At 39.6% G+C, this 21,290-nt stretch overlaps 1 protein-coding gene across 7 annotated transcripts in view; it reads left to right on the forward strand.

Annotated features, from left to right (window-relative positions):
• The first annotated feature begins 404 nt into the window (after positions 1-404).
• The window catches only part of micall2a (mical-like 2a), a 39,755-nt gene continuing 18,869 nt past the window's right edge, over positions 405-21,290 (forward strand). Inside the window, exons 1-19 of one of the 7 annotated variants that reach the window (XR_008393379.1) lie at positions 471-610; positions 1,402-1,450; positions 2,829-3,003; positions 3,203-3,344; positions 3,483-3,793; positions 5,275-5,402; positions 6,587-7,045; positions 7,373-7,542; positions 7,889-7,952; positions 8,980-9,206; positions 12,185-12,298; positions 12,536-12,582; positions 12,684-12,807; positions 13,800-13,902; positions 14,141-14,214; positions 14,376-14,490; positions 14,790-14,836; positions 14,920-15,103; positions 16,134-16,221. Coding sequence is in view for 5 of the 7 variants with exons in the window: in XM_017454662.3 (XP_017310151.3) it covers positions 1,428-1,450; positions 2,829-3,003; positions 3,203-3,344; positions 3,483-3,793; positions 5,275-5,402; positions 6,587-7,045; positions 7,373-7,542; positions 7,889-7,952; positions 8,980-9,206; positions 12,185-12,298; positions 12,536-12,582; positions 12,684-12,807; positions 13,800-13,902; positions 14,141-14,214; positions 14,376-14,490; positions 14,790-14,836; positions 14,920-15,008 (2,412 nt within the window). In the remaining 2 variants the exon portion in view is untranslated. Of the gene's footprint in view, positions 611-1,401; positions 1,451-2,828; positions 3,004-3,202; positions 3,345-3,482; positions 3,794-5,274; positions 5,403-6,586; positions 7,046-7,372; positions 7,543-7,888; positions 7,953-8,979; positions 9,207-12,184; positions 12,299-12,535; positions 12,583-12,683; positions 12,808-13,799; positions 13,903-14,140; positions 14,215-14,375; positions 14,520-14,789; positions 14,837-14,919; positions 16,074-16,133; positions 16,222-21,290 lie in introns of those variants that run through there. The other 6 variants (XR_008393380.1, XM_053675212.1, XM_017454662.3 and 3 more) reach the window with 6 other exon arrangements.

Raw genomic sequence — 21,290 nt, forward strand, 5'->3', positions numbered from 1 at the left:
TAATGGCAATGGTAATGGTTTTAATGGTTATAATGGGAGTTGTATTTTTTTTTTATGGAAATTGCATTGGTCCCTGTTGGTCTACTGGCAATCTGTTGCCTTCTATAGGTGGCATGTTATGTCGAGTGGATACCATTAAGGACCAGTAATGGTTTTAATGGTTAGCTGATGGTTTGTAATGGTATTTGTAGTGGAAGCCATTCGAATTTCTGTGCTGGTTTCTATTGTTGTTTTTCAGCAGGGAAGAAAGTGGTTAAGGTCGAGTAAACGATAAAATTTCCACTTGTTTGGCTGTACTTTTTGGTGTAACAGTGACCTCTACGGGTACCAAGTGCCTCTGGGAACAGATTTCAGTTCTAACATGTATTTCCTGGGGGTTTTCCCGACTCTAAGCATGGCCTCAGAGCACTGAGAGGGAGAAAGAGAGAGAGGGGAGAGAGGGCGAGCAGCAGTAGTAGGATAGGAGGATGGCGGCCATCAAGGCGCTGCAGCAGTGGTGTAAAGTCCAGTGTGATGGCTACAGAGATGTGGATATAATCAACATGACCACCTCATTCAGAGACGGACTGGCTTTCTGTGCTCTCATCCACAAATTCAGACCGGACCTCATGTAAGAATGACTTTTAAATCCACTTTCACGCGTTGTTGTTTCATTCAGAACCTGCCTGCGTCCTCATTCTCAAACATTCACTTGGCTAGATGTGAAAAAATATGAAAAACATTTTGTTTGTGTTCCCAGCTTTGTTGCTCAGTAATGTTAATAATGTTAATAAACGCTGAAGTGTTTGTCTTTGTAACTGAGTTACAACTGTACCTGTACCTGTAACTCATATTTATTTACAGTTTCAAACCTGTCTCCAAGTGATTTGTCCCCAAACACCTCATACTAACATGTTTTATTTATAAGGTAAACAATGCAGTTGATCAATTTGTGAATGAGTTTTGAATGGAAATAAGCTAGAGTAGCTGCATTTGCATGGTGTACTGTTAAGAAGGAATTTCTAATAAGGATTTTAGTTTGTTTTTAAGCCCTGAAAGGAATATAAATAACCATATTTTATAGAGAATGTCATTGCAGGTATGGTTAACTTAATGTGAAGGCCATTTGACCATTGATTATGAACAATAAAGTGCTCAGTAATGCATCCAGAATGTTAGAAACATACAGCCTGGTCACTCTAGACACTAATATAGGGTTAGGATTTTGTCTCACATATGTTATCTTGAATATCTTGGAACACGTTTATACTTTAATGCAAAGTTTAGAAAGCATCGTGTGATGTTTTTTTCGTTTCTTTTCTTTTTTCTGTGCTCTGAAATCATACCGGAATGTGTTCATAAACATGAGATGAGCAGTCCTGTTTTACCTCATGTGACTCATGTGTGTTTGTTTCCTTTCAGAAACTTTGAGTCCCTGAGTAAGGACAATGTGTATGACAACAACTGCTTGGTAAGATTTCCTGTTTACTGACTAAAGGAAATGGCCAAGAATAAACATAATATATATATATATATATATATATATATATATATATATATATATATATATATATATATATATATATATATATATATATATAATTATTACACTTTTTAAAAAAAAACAAAAACATAATGCTTTAGAGCAGCGTGTAGCGTTGCTGTCCCTGGTTTGATCCTGTGCTCACGTTACTGTTTGTCACATGTTCTCCGGTTTCCTCCTACCTCCCCGAAAAACTCATGCCAGTAGGTACAGTACATTGGCTAGTCTAAGCTGTGTGCCCCTTATGGCCTCGCACCTAATGTACCTGGGAAAGCCTCCGGATTCAATGCAATCCTGACCAGGATAAAGCGTTTACTGAAAATGATTCTCTCAGGCTCTCTGTAGTTTCAGTCTGGCATTATTTGTTCCTTATAGCAACATGTATTTGTTTTCAGATTGGCGCACTTTCTGGACAGAATTCACTCCGGACGATCATTAGATATTTAATTTTTTTAAACGAGGCAGTTTTATGAGAAGCCTATGATGTGTAAATTGCAGTGTATACAAGCCACCGGTAGTTTTACAATGCATGCATGCATGCAAAAAAGCATATCCAGCTAGAAATGCTATAGACCTGCGTTTAATGGGTTTCAAAGTGAAACAGATGCATCCTCAAAATGGGCGGATGTGACTGCAACTCAACCCAAAATCGAATCTAAAAATACGATAGCAAGTAGTGTTTACACGGCAGTGAATGGCAGCTTTGGCTCAGTGCTCTAATTGTTTTTTTTGTTATCCTTCCTTCTGAGCAAGTGTGTATTGAGTGTTTGAGACAGTGCGAACAAATTCACCACAGCTGGGACATTTCCATTATGAAAAGCTTTATTTCCTTCCTGCGTCCGCGCGTCCTCGAAGGGCCCGGATTACAGGCCCCTGCAGTGAGACACACTCAATGATCTGTTCTGAAACAATAGTTGCTGCTGGAGGAACCTGAGCTGTGAGGAATAACTCCAGCTCATCCATTATAAAGCAGCATAGCTATCGAACATCTGATCCTTTCCGTCAGGATGAGCTTACTTCTGTTCTACCACTGTCATGACAAATGTTAGGTCCTTTGTACATTTTAAATACTAAATGTTGCCCGGCCTGGCTGTTTATTATGCCGTAGGTCTGTTTTGCTCACAGCATATGGCTTCAGTCCTAAACATGGCTTCAGTCCTCCATGTTCTTTCAAGGCACTGGAAATGGTGACATTCGCGTTGATCTATTAATCCACGTAAGCTGTGTTAAACACTCGAATCTGTTTGTGATGGAAACAGGAAAACATGCTTTGGCCCTTCGTTTTGTGTCCTGCACTCTTTTACAGGAGCAGCTGCCATGCGGGAGGATGTGGAGCCCTGTATAATTTAATGAGCCTTGTCCAGGTCAATCCCAAACAATACACCTCCCCGGTCCTCTTCTCCAGGTCCTGGCGTGTGCGCAGGAAATGTGTTATTCAGTATCCACTCACTGTCCAGAGCCTGAACAGTGTCGAGAATAAAGTTAGCATCCCTGAGACCTTATTTTTCTTAGATAGACTCTCCTAATCGTTGTTATTTTATGGTGTTTTTATAGTTAACAGTAATAACGTAGTTGAATTCTCAAATCTGATTGGGTTGAAGGTGTTGATTCGTTTTCTATCAACATTTGATGATCTTTGAGACTAAATGCAGACTCGCTGAATACTTGTGTGTGTTCCAGGCGTTTCGTGTGGCTGAGGATCATCTGGGGATTCCAGCTCTCCTGGATGCAGAGGACATGGTGGCTCTTCACGTCCCAGACCGACTCAGCATTCTCACTTACGTCTCGCAGTACTACAACTACTTCAACGGTCGTTCACCCAGTAAGACTATCATTGATAATCACAATTATTATTATTATTATTACTACTACTACTACTACTACTACTTCTATTGTGTTTATGTGACATTGACATGTTATGCACAACGACTGTGTGTTAAATAAGATTGTTTCTTCATAGCGGGAGGAGTCGGAGGTGTCAAACGGCCTGCAGAGGACTCAAAAGAGGAGCCATCAGAAAAGAAGAATCTCCCTGTCACTGCCAAAACCTACAGCCCAAAGACACATCCGGTGTCTCCTCCCGTCTCCTCCAGTGCTGCTCAAAATCGTCCACCATCGCATTTCGTACAGAACAGTAGCTCAAACAAACATGTCTCAAGCACTCAGACACAGCAGTGTGCCATGAAAAAACAATCCAAAAACATCAAAATGGCCTCTCCAAGCACTGATTCAGCATCCACAGTGAAGACCCCAAGCAGGAATGCTGAAAAGGTACAAGCGCCACACATCTTCACTTCGTTTTCATAATGAAACTCTAATAACTGTTGTTTTTTTTTTGTTTAATGCAAGTAAGAACAAGCAAAGGCAGTAAGTCATGCAGGGGAGAGTCTCCGGTTTGCGCTGAGACTAATTGGTGCTTGGCAGCGATAAGCAGTCCTGGAGCTGCTGTGTGTGTGAAATGCATTTCAGGCTCTTTAACGTAATGCATGTATGTTGCCCAGTTTCAAGAACGAAAAAGTCATATATTTGAAGACAAATACAAGATGTTTACACGCTCAAGACTAAGCCTGTCGGTACACAGAGTTGGGAGGATGAACATATTGGCGACATCTTGCCGGATAATTTCTCTGCTGGTTTAATGAGCCAGTTACTTACTAGGAATGTGCATGCTTATTCAAATAACCAAGATCCAATCTCATCTTAACATTCATTTATTTGAGCCGATATTCGAAAAAGAAATGGCGTTTTGAAATGTTATTACCGTGTATTAGGAATATCATGCATTATGCATTTTTAACTGAGTGTGTGATAACGAACAGCAGAGACACGCTTGTGTTTAGACACAAGCAACTCATGCCAAGCAAAATAGCGGCTTCTACACGGAGCTATATGTGGAAATACCAGCTATACTTCTGTCCCAGTGGAGAGAGTTGTTTTCTCTACAGCACGATGTAGAAAAAGGTGTTCTATTCACCAAATGCACCTCTTGTCACTTGGACCGACGTATTGTACATTCTTAAACAATGTAGCGTGAGATTATCAGGACCATACATTATAGATCAGCGACATTAGCTCCTTAATATATTATAGATACAATGTACTAGAGGTGGACCGATAGTGGATATTACCGATGGCGATAACTAATTCGGATGCTACCTGCTGAAAACCAATGAATCAACCGATAGTTTTTAAAATTGATACTGAATGAAAACATTACTCGAAGTAAAATATTGCTGAACTTTATTACAAAAATAAACAGTACTGAATGTACCATGAAAATGTACTGTACTTTTTTAAATGAAATAAATGTATAAATATGAATATATGTTAAATATGAATAAATATTAAAGTAAATAAAATATACATCCAAACTAAACCAAAAAGTAGCACTCCAAATAACAAATAAAAATAGAGACATCCAAAATGAATAAAAAACATTTCAAATAACAACAAAATTTGCCAGTGATAGTTTGTTATTTCGCCTCTAGTGGTCACTCTCGTACTGTATAATGACAGCAGACCCTTCTCATGCGACCATGAAACACTAGCAGTGTGGATTTTTGCAGATTTTAAATGTTGAATTAAATGTTTTCTTGTTGAGATCACTGCTTGTATGAAAACGCAGATTTTCAAATACCAAAAAGCTCAAGTCTAGGGTTAGTAGAGCAGGGAAATAACCAAAATGTTCTGGCTCTCCAGGACAAAAGATTAATTGAATTTTTTTTAATAAAGCTTCTTTATTCTCCCTGAAGACTGTTTTAGTCGAGAGCTCCAATAAAACCGGCACGCTGAACAGTAAGTGCGCAGTGTGCAGGAGTCACGTTCACTTGGTTCAGAGACACCTAGTGGATGGGAGACTATACCACAGGAGCTGCTTCAAGTAAGACTCCCTTTTTTTTTTTTTTTACCAGTACAGATGCATCTCAAAAAATTTGGAAAAGTACGTTTTTTTTTTCCCCCCCTGTAATTTAATTCAAAAAGTGGAACTTTCATGTTTTCTAGATTCATTACACATTTCAGATTCATTAGATATTTCAAGCCTTTGTTTTCATCTTGATGATTACAGTTTACAGCTCATGGAAATAAAAATCCAGTATCTCAAAATATTAGAATAAAGAATTTATAACACAGAAATGGCGACCTTCTGAAAAGTATGTTAATTTATGCACTCAATACTTGGTTGTGGCTTTAATCATTTAGCACGAATTACTGCATCAATGTGGTGTGGCATGGAGGCAATCAGCCTGTGGCACTGCTGAGGTGTTCTGGAAGCCCAGGTTGCTTTGATAGCAGCCTTCAGCTCGTCTGTATTGTTGGGTCTGGTGTCTCTCATAGATTCTCTATGGGGTTCAGGTCAGGCGAGTCGGCTGGCCAGTCAAGCACAGTAATACCATGATCAGCAAACCAGTAACTAGTAGTTTTGGCACTGTAGACAGGTGCCGAGTCCTGCTGGAAAAGGAAATCAGCATCTGAATAAAGCTCGTCAGCAGGTGGAAGATTGAAGTGCTCTAAAATCTCCCGGTAGACGCTGCATCGACTCTCGACTTGAGAAAACACAGTGGACCGACACCAGCAGATGACATGGCACCTCAAATCATCACTGACTGTGGAAACTTCACACTGGACTTCAAGCAATTTGGATTCCTCGTCTCTCCACCCTTCCTCCAGACTCTGGGACCTTGATTTCCAAATGAAATGCAGCATTTACTTTCATCTTCTTCATGATTGTAATTATGTACTGAAGCAGACTGAGAGATTAAAGGCTCAGGAAACCTTTGCAGGTGTTTTGAGTTAATTAGCTGATTAGCGCTCTTCTCAGGTCGACATTTCTTTATTATAAATTATTTATTCTTATATTCTGAGATACTGGATTTTTGACTTCCATGAGCCGTAAGCCATAATCATTACGATTAAAACAAAAAAGGAATATTTGAAATATTTCACTTTATGTGTAACGACTCAAGAATTTTCCACGATATTCAAATTTTTTTAGATGCACCTGTTTATACTGTGATTCTTGTAAGTAAACTGAATATGTAATCTTGTTTGAATCCTGTCTGTTAGGTGCTGTGAATGTTCAGCTACTTTAAAATCTGGGGCATATACATCTGGCCAACAGTCTGGCACATTGTGCTGCTCTTCATCCCGCTGTACTCGGATTGGCCTCAAGTCTTCACCTAAGCATAGCGTGTCAGATATGATCGAACTCAAACCTGAGAGTGGAAGTGGGCTATCGCCTCGGCAGCATTCCTCCGTTCTGACCAGCCCTCTTAAACTTGTTCCCAGATCAGTTCAGCCAACTCCAACCCCAGAGCCATGGACTGCTTCAGCACGAAGGACTCAAGCTGCCAGGCAGAGGTTTTTCCTTTCCACATCAGAGGCCTCTACTACCCAGAATATCATTGTACCAAAGTCTGAAGAAGAGAAGGAGCAGGTGCAGACATTGATCTCTCAGAAATTGGCTGAAGGAAACTGCAACAATAATAACAAAGCTTATAGCTGTGGGCTCGGTCCAGACAACACGTAAGGAAAAGTGGATGCTCAGGCATTATTTCATCTCATATGACTCATGATTTGTTGTAGTTCACTGAGGTATATATTTATATATCTATCTATATGCACTCTAATAGGCCATGCATCGAACTGATTTTATTCTAAAGGTATTTGTTAATGCGTTGAAAGAAACTGTGTCTCTTTGAGTAATGATTTCACGTTCAGGTTCTCTATCAGATTATGCCAAGTAGGATTTTGTGACTAATTCCATTATCAAGCATTCAGCTGAGCAGACAGCGTGATGTAGTAGAAGTGCAAATAATAAATAATTCAGGAGATGTTTTTTTCTCCCCTCAGATCTGTTGAAGTCCTCAGCTCAGATCAGGAGAGATGTGGCTCAAGCACTGAAGCTAAAGCTGGCCATTTCTGCGTTTCTTCCAACACCAGCAGCATGGAGTCCCTGTGGCTGAGTGGCATAAACAAAGAGCACACTAGACCTCCCTCCTCTTCCCTCTTCATCGCCAGAGGTGCTGTTCGCATGCCCATGACCTTTGCTTATATAGACTATGGTCTGTTTTAAAATGCTTTTTAAAGGTTGCGGAAAAAATATTATTATAAACATTGGATATAAGCAGAGAGGACGAGTGCAGACGCACGGAACGAGCAATATAAAAAAGCGTGTATTTCATTTAGTCCATCACAATGAGTCAGAATAACTTGTTTGTTTATTTATTTATTTATTTTTTCGACATGACCTGTAGCATTCCGTATTTTTATTCTTCGTACATCGCAGCACTGCTTTAAATAATATAATTTGATTATGTATGACTCATGCTTGTTTGTTGAGTGTATTTTTTACTCTGATGGCCATAGCCAAAGATGTGGGGAGCTGTGAAGGCCCAAAGCTGAAGATGGCTTCAACTGAACCAGGACTAAAGTAAGCTTGCTATTCCTTGGTTATCTCTTTTATCTCTAAAGCATGGAATAGAAAAATTCACACAGCATTTGCGGTGTGAGCAGGGACTGCTGGTGTAAGTGGCCTAGCTGGTCTTTCAAATGATGACAAAAGACATTAATAGACATTTTTGGAATCCACATCAGAGTATTATTAGCTGTTACCAAATGTCTTAAGGTGATAATGATAATGAGACTTCATTGGTCACATATACATATGCACAGTGAAATTCTTTTCTTCGCATACCCCAGCATGTCAGGAAGCTGGGGTCAGAGTGCAGGGTCAACCATGATACAGCGCCCCTGGAGCAGAGAGGGTTGCTCAAGGGCCCAACAGTGGTAGCTTGGCAGTGCTGGGGCTTGAACCCCCGACCTTCTGATCAATAACCCAAAACCTTAACCACCAAGCCACCATTATTTAGGACCTTTGTTTTGGAACTAACCGCAATAACTCCACCAATAAGAAGAGAAGTACACAGAATGGTATGAGGAAGTGAGGTCTGATTTCTTTCTAGCCCAGACTGTAGATTCATGCAGCCTCTCAGCAACAATTGTGTCAGCGTGAAAGGCTTTTAGATTCGACTGATATTTTTCATCCCATGTTGCTGATGTATTTATTACCTTAGCAGTGACTAAGAAGGCACATGTGAAATACAGTTTTGAGCGTATCGAACGTAAATGAGGTACTCTTTCATCACAATGCCTTTGGATGAAAAACGAAAAATATTCTGGTCAAGAACACGTCGGTCAAAAGACAAATTACACAAAAAAGTACACAAGAAAAGCTACATCCGTTTGCGGTATTGTTAGGAAACCTGGAATGAATTCATTCAGGGATTATGGGACTTGAAAATCTTGAACGCAGCTGCCTATCAGTCTTTATATCTTGGTGAGAGGGGCACTGATGCCTAAGACCAAAAGTTCTGACCTTTATTTTGCTCCTAGTCCTGCTGAGCGAGTTTGCCTTGATGTGTGTATTCATGTTTCGTACATTTCTTCCTTTTGTTTAGAGAAAAAAAAGGTGAAGTCTCTTATAGCGGCTTACTAAATGGCTGTCCTTTCTCCAGAACATTCTTTGAGGATAATGGCGTGACTCCTGAAGAAAACAAAATCGTCTGCAGCGATAACCAGCCGAGTCACCAGTACACTTCTGTGCCAGGCTTCCAAACCACAAACATTGCTCATGTTGCTGATTTTTACATGCATAAATCTCCAGCCACAGGCTCTACTGTCTCAGGTATGCGTCCAGGTTCACAGCCATCTGTGCTTTTTAACACTCCTTTAATCACATCAGTATATCGTTACTGAATATTGGAAGAATTTCCCTCAGATGTGTCAGTAGGGGATCAACAAAATGACAAAAGTCACTAATAGGCTATCTGAAAAATATAAGTGAATATTAGATCTGGGCAATAAGGCGATGTAATCAATATGATCAATATACACGATGTTTGACACATGACCTAATAGTGGTGGCTGACAGGTCGTGATCAAAACTTCTCACTCCACAGGACACTGTAATTATAACAACATAACATTCTCACTATAGTCATAATAATAATTGAAAAAACAACAACAACATTGATTGCAGTGTTTTTAAAAGCTGACCACCTTGTAATCACTTCATATTGAATTAGCTGAACAGGACAGCTGAGTAGGACTGTGGGACGATATTATCCATCATCATGATATTTTAATAAGAACATATTGTGATAATTATTTTTAGATATTGCCCACCCTGCTGAATATAAAAATTGATTATAGACTGTGGTTTTTCTGAAACGTTTTTGAAATTTACACGCACCGTCCACGTTAATAGGAAACCTGTAACATCTGCTCATTTATGCAGTAATCCAATCATGTGGCTGCAGCACAACGCATAAAATCATGCACATACAGGTAATGATCAGTTAATGATCAAAAGCTTCAGTTAAGCTTCAGTTAATGATCACATCGAACTAGGGCTGCAGCTAACTTCACATCACATCACTTCCGGCATAATAAACAGCAGAAGTTACACTGCAAGTGCGCAAATACAACATATAATGACAATAAACTTGAATTAAACTAAACCTTTTAAGCAGCTTGCACCAGTTTCCCCTGACACTTACACACAGTGGAACATTTTGGATATAAACATAAGTTTGTCCTCGTGCATCAGTTTGATTTCCACGGTGTTTAAAATACCCCCCTGACTGACTCTGGGTGCTTGCTAATACTAGCGTGCGTATGACGTCATGCGCCGTTGTGGCTTATACTTCCGGTTAGTAAAAAAAAATGCTAGTGTTATATTTGAGATGATATTAACTTTCTAAAATCCACACACTAGATGATAGTGCAGAGTGCACAATATAAGTTTACAGTACTTCATTTGGGACACAACTTTAGTATTTACTCTCCGAAGCGTGTTTTCTGAACATAATAACGTAATGAGTAAACATGCCCCGTTCCGCGCGCAGACCAACTAATCGATAAAGAGGTTCATTGACAACGATTTTCATAATCGTTTATTATCGATTAGTTGTTGCAGCTGTTATCAGTATGGGGAGAAAATGGAGACAGCAGTCTCTAGAGTTTACACAGAATGGTGCGAAGAACAAAAAACACTTGAGTAAGTGATGATTCTGTGGGTGAAAATGCCTTGTTGATAAGAGGTCAGAGGATTATTGGTTCGCGCTGCAAGGAAGGATATAGGAACTCAAATAATCACTTTTTACAACTGTGGTGAGCAGAAAAGTATCTCAGTATGCATAAAGCATCTAACCTCGAGGTGGATGAGCTACAACAGCCAAAGAATCTGAGGTTGTTGTAGCCCATCTGAGGCTACCATGGGCACAGACTCCCCTAAACAATCAACTGGTCTTCCTCCAGTCTTCATGAAAAGCCGTGACACTACCTCCACCATGCTTGACACATGAGCTCGTATGTTTTGGATCATGAGCAGATCCTTTCTTTCTCCAAACGTTGTCCTTTCCATCACTTTGGCAGAGGTTAATCTTGGTTCCACAACTTTTATGGTTCATCTCTGTGTTTCTTTTTGCGAATCTGTCTTTCTGATTCTTACTGCTGATGAGTGGTTTGCATCTTGTGGTATGACCTCTATATTTCTGCTCCCGAAGTCTTCTTCGAACTGTGGATTGTGATTCCTTCACCCCTGTCATCACCTGCTCTTGATTTCCTTGGCCAACCTGTTCGTTGTCTGGTTGTTAGTACACCAGTGGTTTCTTTCTTTTTCAGGACATTCCAAATTGTTCTATTGGCTATGCCCGATGCTTGTGCAATGGCTCTGATCGATTTTCCCTCTTTTCTCAGCTTCAACTGATCTTACTTCATCCCATAGACAGCTCGCTGGTCTTTGTGTTGGTTTATCCGTTTTAACTGTAAATGCAGTCTTCACAGGTGAAACCCAGCACTCAAACCAAGAGTAGAAATTCAGAGCTATTAATAGTTTAAACAATCAATCTAAGAGGGCACACCTGAGCAACAAGAAACTCTTTGTCACATTTTGATCACATGGAAACTGGGTGGGTTTTAAATAAAAAGGCGCCGTGTACTAAGCTGTTTAGCACATCTAGATGTAAATATGAGGAAAAGAAAGCTGAAATTCTGATCTATCATCTCATAATCATCTTTTGATCTCAAATCCAAATGTCTTCATTGTATAGCAAAAACAACAAAATTGGGCTTGCCATTCCAGTACTTTCAGAGGGGACTACAGTGTGTGTGTGTGTGTGTGTGTGTGTGTATGTATATATATATATATATATATATATATATATATATATACACACACACACACACACACACAATACTTGACAAAAGCCTTGACTGAATTATTATTTTACATGTCTCTTTAAACCAATAATCATTATTATCTTCATGATTATGCCATGATTTATATTTCCAACACATTCTCAAACTTCCCATAAACCCATACATCCCCTCCTTCCAGTGTAACCCCTGCTCACAGAAGGTTTTTACTATGTCCCTAGCTGCATACCTGGATTAAGTTATATTGAACGTGTCATTTACTTTTACTTACAGGCTTTAAATCTGAGAGTTCCTCAGTGAGCTCATCACCCAGATGTACATTGCCATGTACAGATCAACACCATGGAGGCCTGAATGAATCTACAAAGGTGTCACCTTTTGCCCTGTGATTAAATTCACACGAAGCCTTCGGGTAACAATTGTCTGGTGTGTTCTGGTTTTTAGGTTGTATATCAGGAAATTACAAATCCTGCCCATCCCTCCAGCCTCTAGTGGATCACAGTATCTCCTTGAGACCTGCTGCTATACAGCCAAGATGTTCTGACTCTGCAGAACATGGTAACTTGCTCTTATAGAAAAGAATAAATACCAAAATGACTTTAAATGCTGGTGTGATGAATAAGTGGGCATAATTCTTTCGCATGATCCTCACTTGGTCTTGTAAGCGCTGATTCCTTATTAGTATTTTGCATTACTAGTATTAGTATTAGCACTTTAATTTTTATTTTTTTTTTAAAGATGACCAAGTACTCAATGGTTCTACAGTCTATCAGTTTTGTTTTGCTTGTTCCTTAGCTGAAAATGGAAGTGCGCCATTCGAGAACAGAACTAAGCCACTCGGAGTAAGTGCACACGTGAGAGTTCACCTTCACCTTTCAGCTGAAGTTCAGGTCACTGTTTTAAAAATGACATCACCACACACGCCGTATTTCTCCTCGTGCAGATCAAGTCTCGCCACATCCCGATTGAGCAGATCACTAAGGAGCTGCAAGAAATTGAGAACAGCCTGAGTGATTTGGAGAAAGCGGGAATTGACCTGGAGAGAAAGCTCCGCAGCTGTGAGGAAGGTAGGAAAAGAGAGAGCAGATTCCTCCTGCTGTTCATATTATTGCCTTCTCGGTTCACTATGTTTTTTTTTAAAGAACATTTGACCCAGACTATGAGCTTTTCTTTCTGCGGGCCACTCTGACCCAGCCTCATTTATTTGCTCAAAGTAATAGAAAATGAAAAAAAAATAGCCTTTTAGGGAGCAGGGAATTGGTGCTTCATGCTGGTGGTTATGATAGCTGTGTGCTTTAATTGATTTTATAATGAGGAACGAATCTTGATTTGAGAACAGTTAGCACATGCAAATTCTTTGCGCTTGAGTATAGCACTATATAAGCTTGTTGACACCGGGTTGACATAAATGTGATCAGGACGGGCGAAGCCGTGTGTGTGTTTGGAGGCTTCCGGCCTCATTCCAAACCTGTTAGCGGAGCCGGTCCACCTGGGAGGTGGAATTCCGTCGCAGCCTTGAGCGGTGGGCGGCGAACAATAAAGAGGCGCACATATCCAGCAGCCAGAGCCAAATGAGGCGAGGCACGGGGGAAGCTCCCTGTCCTCCTGCGGGATTCTGAGAAGGAAATGGAAAGAGACAGCATTTTGTAGGCAGACTGATGGCTAAGAGGGGACAGGGACAGCTGATTGGCTGATTTCAAGGTCACCGCGGCCTGAGCTCAGTGATATCATCTGCGTGCCGCCGCACTCACCTATTCTGGACCAAATCGAGTGATCGAATTACACAAATGTCTACGTGTGTGTGAGCTGTATCAGACCTCAAGGCAATGTCAGCGGCACAACAGACATTTTGGACCGCATTACGGTGCTATATTACTTGTGGCGTAAAGCCCGACTCGTATTTCTGACAGATACACGCCGAGCATTTCGCCGCAAAACGGTTGTTTCCTCCAGAGCATATGTAATCACGATTTTTGCTTGCGGTGGCATGTGTGTTCTATCTTCAGCCATAAGAGACTTTCACCGTCTTCCCCCTGTGTGACCTTGGCTTGTTTTGCAGAGGGTAGCGGGGACATCTTGGTGGATCCGTTGATGGTGGACTGGTTCAACCTGATTCGGAAGAAGCAGAGTTACATACGGAGGGAATCTGAGCTCATGTACATGTGGGTGATTTATTTTACATTCGTTCCCTGATTAAAGGGATCTCACTTCCACGTGGTAATGTCTTGAGTAAATTTAAATACGTTTTAATCTCAGAATGCGGTGGTGTTCTGTTTGCGTTTCAGAACGGTATATAGACCACGGATATTTAAATTTGAACAGGAATAAAATAAAATTCAGGCACATTTGCATGATTTCACGATTAACACGCTTTAAATTTGTCTTCCAACTCTTCACCAGAGCGAAAACTCAAGATTTAGAGGAGCAGCAGCCAGGAGTGGAAGGAGAGCTCAGGAGACTGATTAATAAACCAGGCAAGACTCAACCGTCCCCCAAACCCCCCAGTAGTATTGCTCTGATCAATTTATGTTTCTGAAGATATTTGGTGCAGAATACAGTTACGGGGACAAGCTACAATATTTTTGACAGCGTAGCACAAACCGAAAGTGTCAACGTGTGTGTATTTCTGTCTCAGAGCATCTGAAAAGCACTTCCGAAAGGAACAGAGAGTCTGATCTAATGAAGAGGCTGGTGGAGATCGTTAATGACAGGAATGCCATCGTGGACGGTCTGGAGGAAGACCGACGGAGGTCAGCTGTTCGTAACCACACCCCTTTATGTGTGTCAGATTTCTTATTGTATAAGACACCATCAGTGGACCGATTAATATTTAATAATTAGATGCGTGTTTGAATAAAGACATTATATTCGCATGCTTAAGATGAGTTTCCTGTGCGAGATATTTTACATGAAACCTGCTTTTATTGTTCTCACTGTACCAGGGATTCAAGTCTTAATTCTAAAGTCTACATTTACATATTTAGCAGGTGATTTGAAGAGCTATTGAATTAGGATGAAACAACAGCATTTTGTGTATTTGCATTTCAAGGGAGGAAGAAGAGGATCAGCAGCTGAACGAGATGATGCACAGGCTCGGTAAGGGGTCAGTTTTATCGAACTAAACCGAGAAGTGTAGAGGAATCGAGAACATTTTTCCATTTCTCTCGTTCTTGGCCTAGATCTGCGCAAACTAAAAAGCAGGAGAAAGGCGTCCTTCTCGAAGCTGTTCAGACGCAGAAGTAAAAACGAAGGAAGGAAGGAAGAATGAGCCACGTCCGAGCTGGAGAGTCGCCGCGGCGGTCTCGGCAACAGATACGCACACGACCATTCGAGTTCTTCGCAGAACTCTCAGAAGTGTGGCAGGTCAGATTTATTTTTTATTTTTTTGATATTTCTTAATATAATATTAACTCAGAATACACACAGTGCCTTGTTTGTACTCTAAGGTTTACATCACACCACACTGCACTCACCCAAATCTAGAACATCTATCGTATTGTTTTTTGTTGTTGTTGTTGTTGTTGTTTTCCGTACTTAATGTGTTCTTTGCTTTACGCATGTGTTACTTCATGAGAAAGTGAGCTGCTTTGAGAGATGCCGTGTTTTAAAAGTTTGGGTTTAATTTGTAGTTTTAAGTACAACTTACACTAAAACACTGTGTTGATATATCTAATAATTTGATCAGATATTTTTAATTTTATTATTATTTTATAATTATTATGGGTTTTTTTTTGTGTGTGTGTGTGTGTCACTTTTAACATTGCTGTTCCATTAAAAAGCCCAAGCATCTTGCACATTTCTATGAAGCGTCACTTTCCCGGTTGCCCTAAAGGTGGCACTATAGGCTCACGTGCCCCTCAGAACAGTATTTAAAAAGAAAGAAAGAAAGAAAGAAAGACAGACAGATAGAAAACACCCTACCAAACACTTCCCCCTTCGCCCAGACTATAAACTCAGATTTTATAAGAAAGACTAAATGGAGCTGAAGATCTGCCATCACTGAAAGTTGTTGTTGTGTTTTAGGGTTTTTTATTTTTATTTTCCACAAATAATTAATTGTGTTTTTTGGCTTTTTAAATGCATTAAACAAGTTTAATTAAGTGTGGACTGTGGTAATGTGTTCATAATTTTCTTTGGTTCCAGAAAGACTATATGAGGAATATTAGAATAATAATACGAACGAATATTTTTTCCTGATTATGCCTGCTTTAAAATTGTTTTAAACTTTGTGTTTTGCTTGCAAACTGTAAATATGTTGTTGTTGTTGTTGTTGAATTTTTAGTATGTTTCTTTTTTAATTACTTAGTATAATAAAACTTAACACACATTTTAACAGTTGTTTACTATCTGTTTGATCTACTTCATTATGCTATAACCAAACCTTCACTTCTAGATTTCTGTTGTGAGATGGTGAGGAGGGTCTCTGATCTACTGCAGTAGTCTATAGAGATTTGGATATAGACATCGTGTTCTCTGTAGAAGTAAGTGTGTGTGTGTGTGTGTGTGTGTGTGTGTGTGTGTGTGTGTGTGTGCGCGCACACGGTTCCAGTATGAAAGTTGCCTGTATTCCCATAGAGTCTTCTTGGGGGATGTGTGGAACTGGCACTGCTCTATTTTCCAACTGAAATATCTCACAATTTTGGACAACAAAGTATGCGTTTAAAAGTTGTTCCAATCTTATCCAAAAGTTTTTTTCTTCTCTAGATGTTAAAAACAAACAAACAAAAAAAAACACTTTACATTTGCAAAGACGTGTAACTTTCTGCAATATTTAAAAAAAAATTAATTCATTTGTGTTCATTTATGCTTCATGCATTAATATGATTATTTAGCATCTTTATCTTTCATGGGATTTCTTCTTTTTAAATTATGGATTGGTGGCCATTTCTAATAAATTCCCTTTACGTAAATAGAAATGTGTCGTGAAAGCCACATCGATACCACTGACTGAATTCGTGATCTTATACTACACATCCCTGAGGATTACCTTCCTTCCGTCCTTCCTCCTAATTTAAAATGAAAATTAAAAGTGCATTGGCCCATGCTGCTGTACCACTGGTCATATTAAAAAAAAAAAAACAACATTCACATAGCCATAGTTTAATATGAGTTATGGTGAAATGCGTTACAATAATTTACTCACATTTAATATTGCTCCTGCTACTTATCAGCTACCCAGCCCCAATTTTTAAGACGCATGAAATTGTGCTCATGAACTTGGAACACGGTCTTTCTAGTTCAGAGGAGCCGGGATATGATGTTGGGGTGCAGAACACCAGGCGCTGATGCAGGTGACAGTCGAGACTGAATACGTGCAATATTAGAGTTAATTAAAGCTTTGCGCCCCATCTCCCGCAAACGCTCATGCTTCTGCAATTAAGAATCAAAGGCGGGGGCTTAGTGTCACAGGGTGTCTAATACACGGCTTTAACAGGAAGGGGACCTGATTTGCCCGGCTCCTAGCGACAAGCATTAACAACAGGCTCAAATTAGAGGGGCATTAATATTCATAAGTAAAACAATTCAAATGACTGGCGAAATGAAAATCCTCCGAGGTGAGCTTCTCTCAACTCGCGCCGCCTGTGCCCATCAAACGATGTCATTAGGGCTGGAGTGCTTAATGTATATGGGGAAGCTGATAACGGGGATGACCACTAATGAAGGAATTAAGCACTGTAGTGGTTCGAGTCGCTCGGAGAGAGGGCCCATGCCGTTTGGAAATTCACGCGCTCGCTTTAACGTAGTCGCTGCATTTCCTGTCATACAAATGCACATAGTGAGCTGTAAAGTGCGATTGAAAATCACTTTTGTTCATCGACAGGGCAAGCGACCACGTGTAATTAATTTCGAATTGCAAATTGACCTGTACTTATAAATACGGCTATGAGTAAGGATGTGAAAAAGATGGTCCTTAATCATGCTGGTTGCGATTCATTTTGGATCTTTCCTAGGTGCTACAGTGCTTTTTTAATTGCCGTGCTGCTTCTGATTCGTGACACTGTAGTTATTTGAAGTGTACTGGGACGGTCTATCCCTGCCCACACAGTTTAAAACAGGCCCACATGCCATGTGGCGTTCTGTTTGTCTTTGTGTGTGTGTGTGTGTGTGTGTGTGTGTGGCACACGGAGACTGCCAGTGTCTCTGCCACTAGCCTGTAATTATGATCCTTGAGGTAATTTTATCAGGCTCATTAGCTCTGATGAGTAAACGAGAAGCGTGCCTCTAATTTATCGGCCATCCAGACTGGAGACTGGGCCCTCATCAGCCCGATCATAATATTTGTACAGAAAGGCTGACATATTCTCTGCATCATGAGCATTTCAGAGCCAGCATGGGCAGGAGGGAAAGACTTTGTTGCTTTAATCATTAATTGCATTCCAAATGATAGACTGGCAGAAGGCTGGTTCTGATAATTAGGCATGACTACAGTTACTAGACATGCTGTTTGATCTGTGTCTAAATGCTGGATGGCAGCTGAAAATGCAAATCCACGTTCCCTTGCACTTCAGACGCTTACATTTTGGACACTAAGGTTGTTTTGGAGTATGTGTGTGATTCTTATGTTGTAACATCCATTGTTTTTTTGTTTTGGTTTCTTTCTTTTTTTTTTTTTTCTTAGCCAGCCTTTTCTCACTTTCATAAAGATTTTATTTTGGCTCCGTGTCCAAGAGAGAGGATAATGTGCTCATTTTACTGTGTAAGGAAAAGAAAAAAAAAGGCATTGAGGAAAAATACGCACATGGCTAGTGGGGATGTAATGGATAAAGTGGCACGGCTTGGGAGTCTTGACAAGTACAGCTTTTCATCCATCTCAAATGAATAATTTTCCCTTCCTTTAAACATCCATAATCCAGCCATGTTATCAGCGCCAATGCAGGAATCGGCTCCGCTCGGCTCAACTTTTTCCCTCCTTCACTGTACCCGTCTGCCAGAGCGGGCAGCTCCACACACTGCTACGCCAGAGCTCACTGTAATTCGGCCCCCTGTTTTTCGTGGATCTGTGTGACGGACCCACAACAGCAGGGATACAGGAGGACGAGCTTTCCGAATGCCAGCGTGTCTTTTTCACCAACCGTCTGGGGCGACTTCCTTCACACTGGCACTAACATCACTCTGGAGACAAATTTCTCTCTCCACTGAATAGAAGTGTAATTTTATCTCCCTTGTACTAGTAGATGTTTAACAAATGGAGTTCCTACTCTCCCATTTTTTTGTTGTTGTTGAAAATTGGGTTTAATCTCTTTCTATTATTATTATTGAAGAATGAGTTTAAATAATATCATGTAAATATTATATAGAAATATTTTAACCCTTTACTGCATGAATTATTACATTTACATCCAAAAATGTAATATTTTTTATGGATTTTTATTACTTGAATTTTATATATATATATATATATATATATATATATATATATATATATATATATATATATATATATATATATATATATATAAACTTAAATTTTTTTAATGGGGTGGCTAGTTGGTAAACTATTGCAAAATTTGCAATGGTAGAAAGTATCATATAGTCAAAGATAACACAAAATGTTTGAGATTACAGTTCCAATTATGGCATTTTCCAGATTATAAAATGCAGAATTTTTTTTTTTATTATTATTTTTTAAGTTTTTTTTGCCACCTAGTAAGCTTATAAAAGTTATATCTTCTAGAAAGGAGTTACGGTTTAGGATTTACAGTTGTAAAAAGTATGTGGATGGATTTACATACTCAAAATACATGTAAAAAAAAAATTTTCATAAAATTTTTTAAATTCCTTTTCTTGAAACATAACATTTAGGATATAAGGTGCAATTGCAAAATGTCTGAAATTACATCAGTTTTTCTTACTTTGAATGTGAAGAAATGTAAATATACTATTAGAGAAGCATAGTGTGTGTTTTTTTTTGTTATGTAGGCCTGTTTCAGTTCATGCAGTTCAGGCATGCACATACCACAGTTCCATTATCGCATCTTGTTGCCATATGGCAACGATTACATTTTACCGTTTAACAGAATAGTCAAAATATATAGACTTGTTTAAATGACAAAAAAGAAATGTTAACTTATCTCAGATAGTGCCGCAATTTATTCCTTTAAGTAGTTTTGCTTGCATATTGAAAAAGTAGTCAAATTTTGAGAGTCCTCTGATGATGACCTTCACCATGCCATGTGATTGCAGAAAAGGACACAGCACTTCCTGGTCATGTGACAAGGCTTTTTTTTTTGTTATATCAAAGTTAAAGCCCATTTTTTCCAGTTACATTGGAAAATAGTAGATTTGTATTAATGCCTGTCAAAAAAATTGGAGATAATTATTTGTTGCCATATGGCAACACCATGCAGTAAAGGGTTAAATATTATACATAAAACAACCTTTACAGATACTGTGTATAACTGAAAATGTACAGTAGTTGAAATATGTTCTTATATTTGGCATGAGTTTATCCAGATCTAGTGACTTGACAAAAGTTTTTTGTTGTTTTCCAGGATTTAATGTAGCATTTTTAACAGTTTGCTGATAAACAATCAAAGGAGTAATTGCTTACTGGCACCTCATCGTGAGCCGTGTGATTCTGTGTAATGTCAAGCCATGCTCTTCTATGCGACTATTCAACATTCACCTCTTCCTGCGCAGTATATTTGTGATAAGTATATTAACCTCATCGTTTTTCAGGTAGCTCTCGGATGCTCGAACATCCTGTCTTTAAGACCCTCGAGCCGGCAGGAGTTTTTGATTTGGCATTTAGTGACATTCTAAGCCTTTTAGACAGAACCCACACTGGGATTTCACGTTTGCTCTGAAGGAAAAATAATTTTGCCCTGTATAGAAAAAAAAAGTGCTCGGAATGATTAAGTACACTGTGTTCAGTAAAACAACCTCCGGATGGATCGACGAGACACTTTGCCGTGTGTGTGTGTGTGTGTGTGTAAATTTGATAGATGGTTTCAGGCAGTCTCCTCGCATGAAATTCAGACGCAGGAAGGAACATTAATGTCTGTATTGGTGAAACGTCTTTTACAAAGCTGAAAGCATTTTTTTCCTCCTAAATTGTAATCTAAAAAAATCAATTTGTTACTCCAAAAAATTTCAGTGTGAACATCAAGCTGTTAGGAATGACACTGACTTTACCAGTGCAAAATCTACTTGTAGTCAGTATTCACCACATGACCGTGCAGTAGGAAATTGGTTGATTGGCTGATTCAGTAATAAAAGACACACAGGAGGCCTTGGCAGGTCCTTTAAGTGTTTTGCATGGAAGTGTGTGTGTGTGTGTGTGTGTGTGTTTGATGGCCACTGTGCAGCACAGACTGCGCACTCTTCTTTTTGTAAGCTGGCAGCTTTGATACTCTTCCTCTCTTATCTCAATCCTGGCAAGGTTAATGAAGTGCTAGCACTCTTGCTGGAAATAAAAATGGGCTGACTAGCTGAGACCGGAGGAAGCTCGAAGATGAAACGCGCAACTCTGAGCAGCTCTAAGTGGCAATTTTAGTGAATTACTGAGACAATGAGAGGAGGGGTGGCATCCTCTTAGACACAACGGCAG

Source organism: Ictalurus punctatus, chromosome 24, assembly GCF_001660625.3.
Source record: "Ictalurus punctatus breed USDA103 chromosome 24, Coco_2.0, whole genome shotgun sequence".
Taxonomy (NCBI): Eukaryota; Metazoa; Chordata; class Actinopteri; order Siluriformes; family Ictaluridae; genus Ictalurus; species Ictalurus punctatus.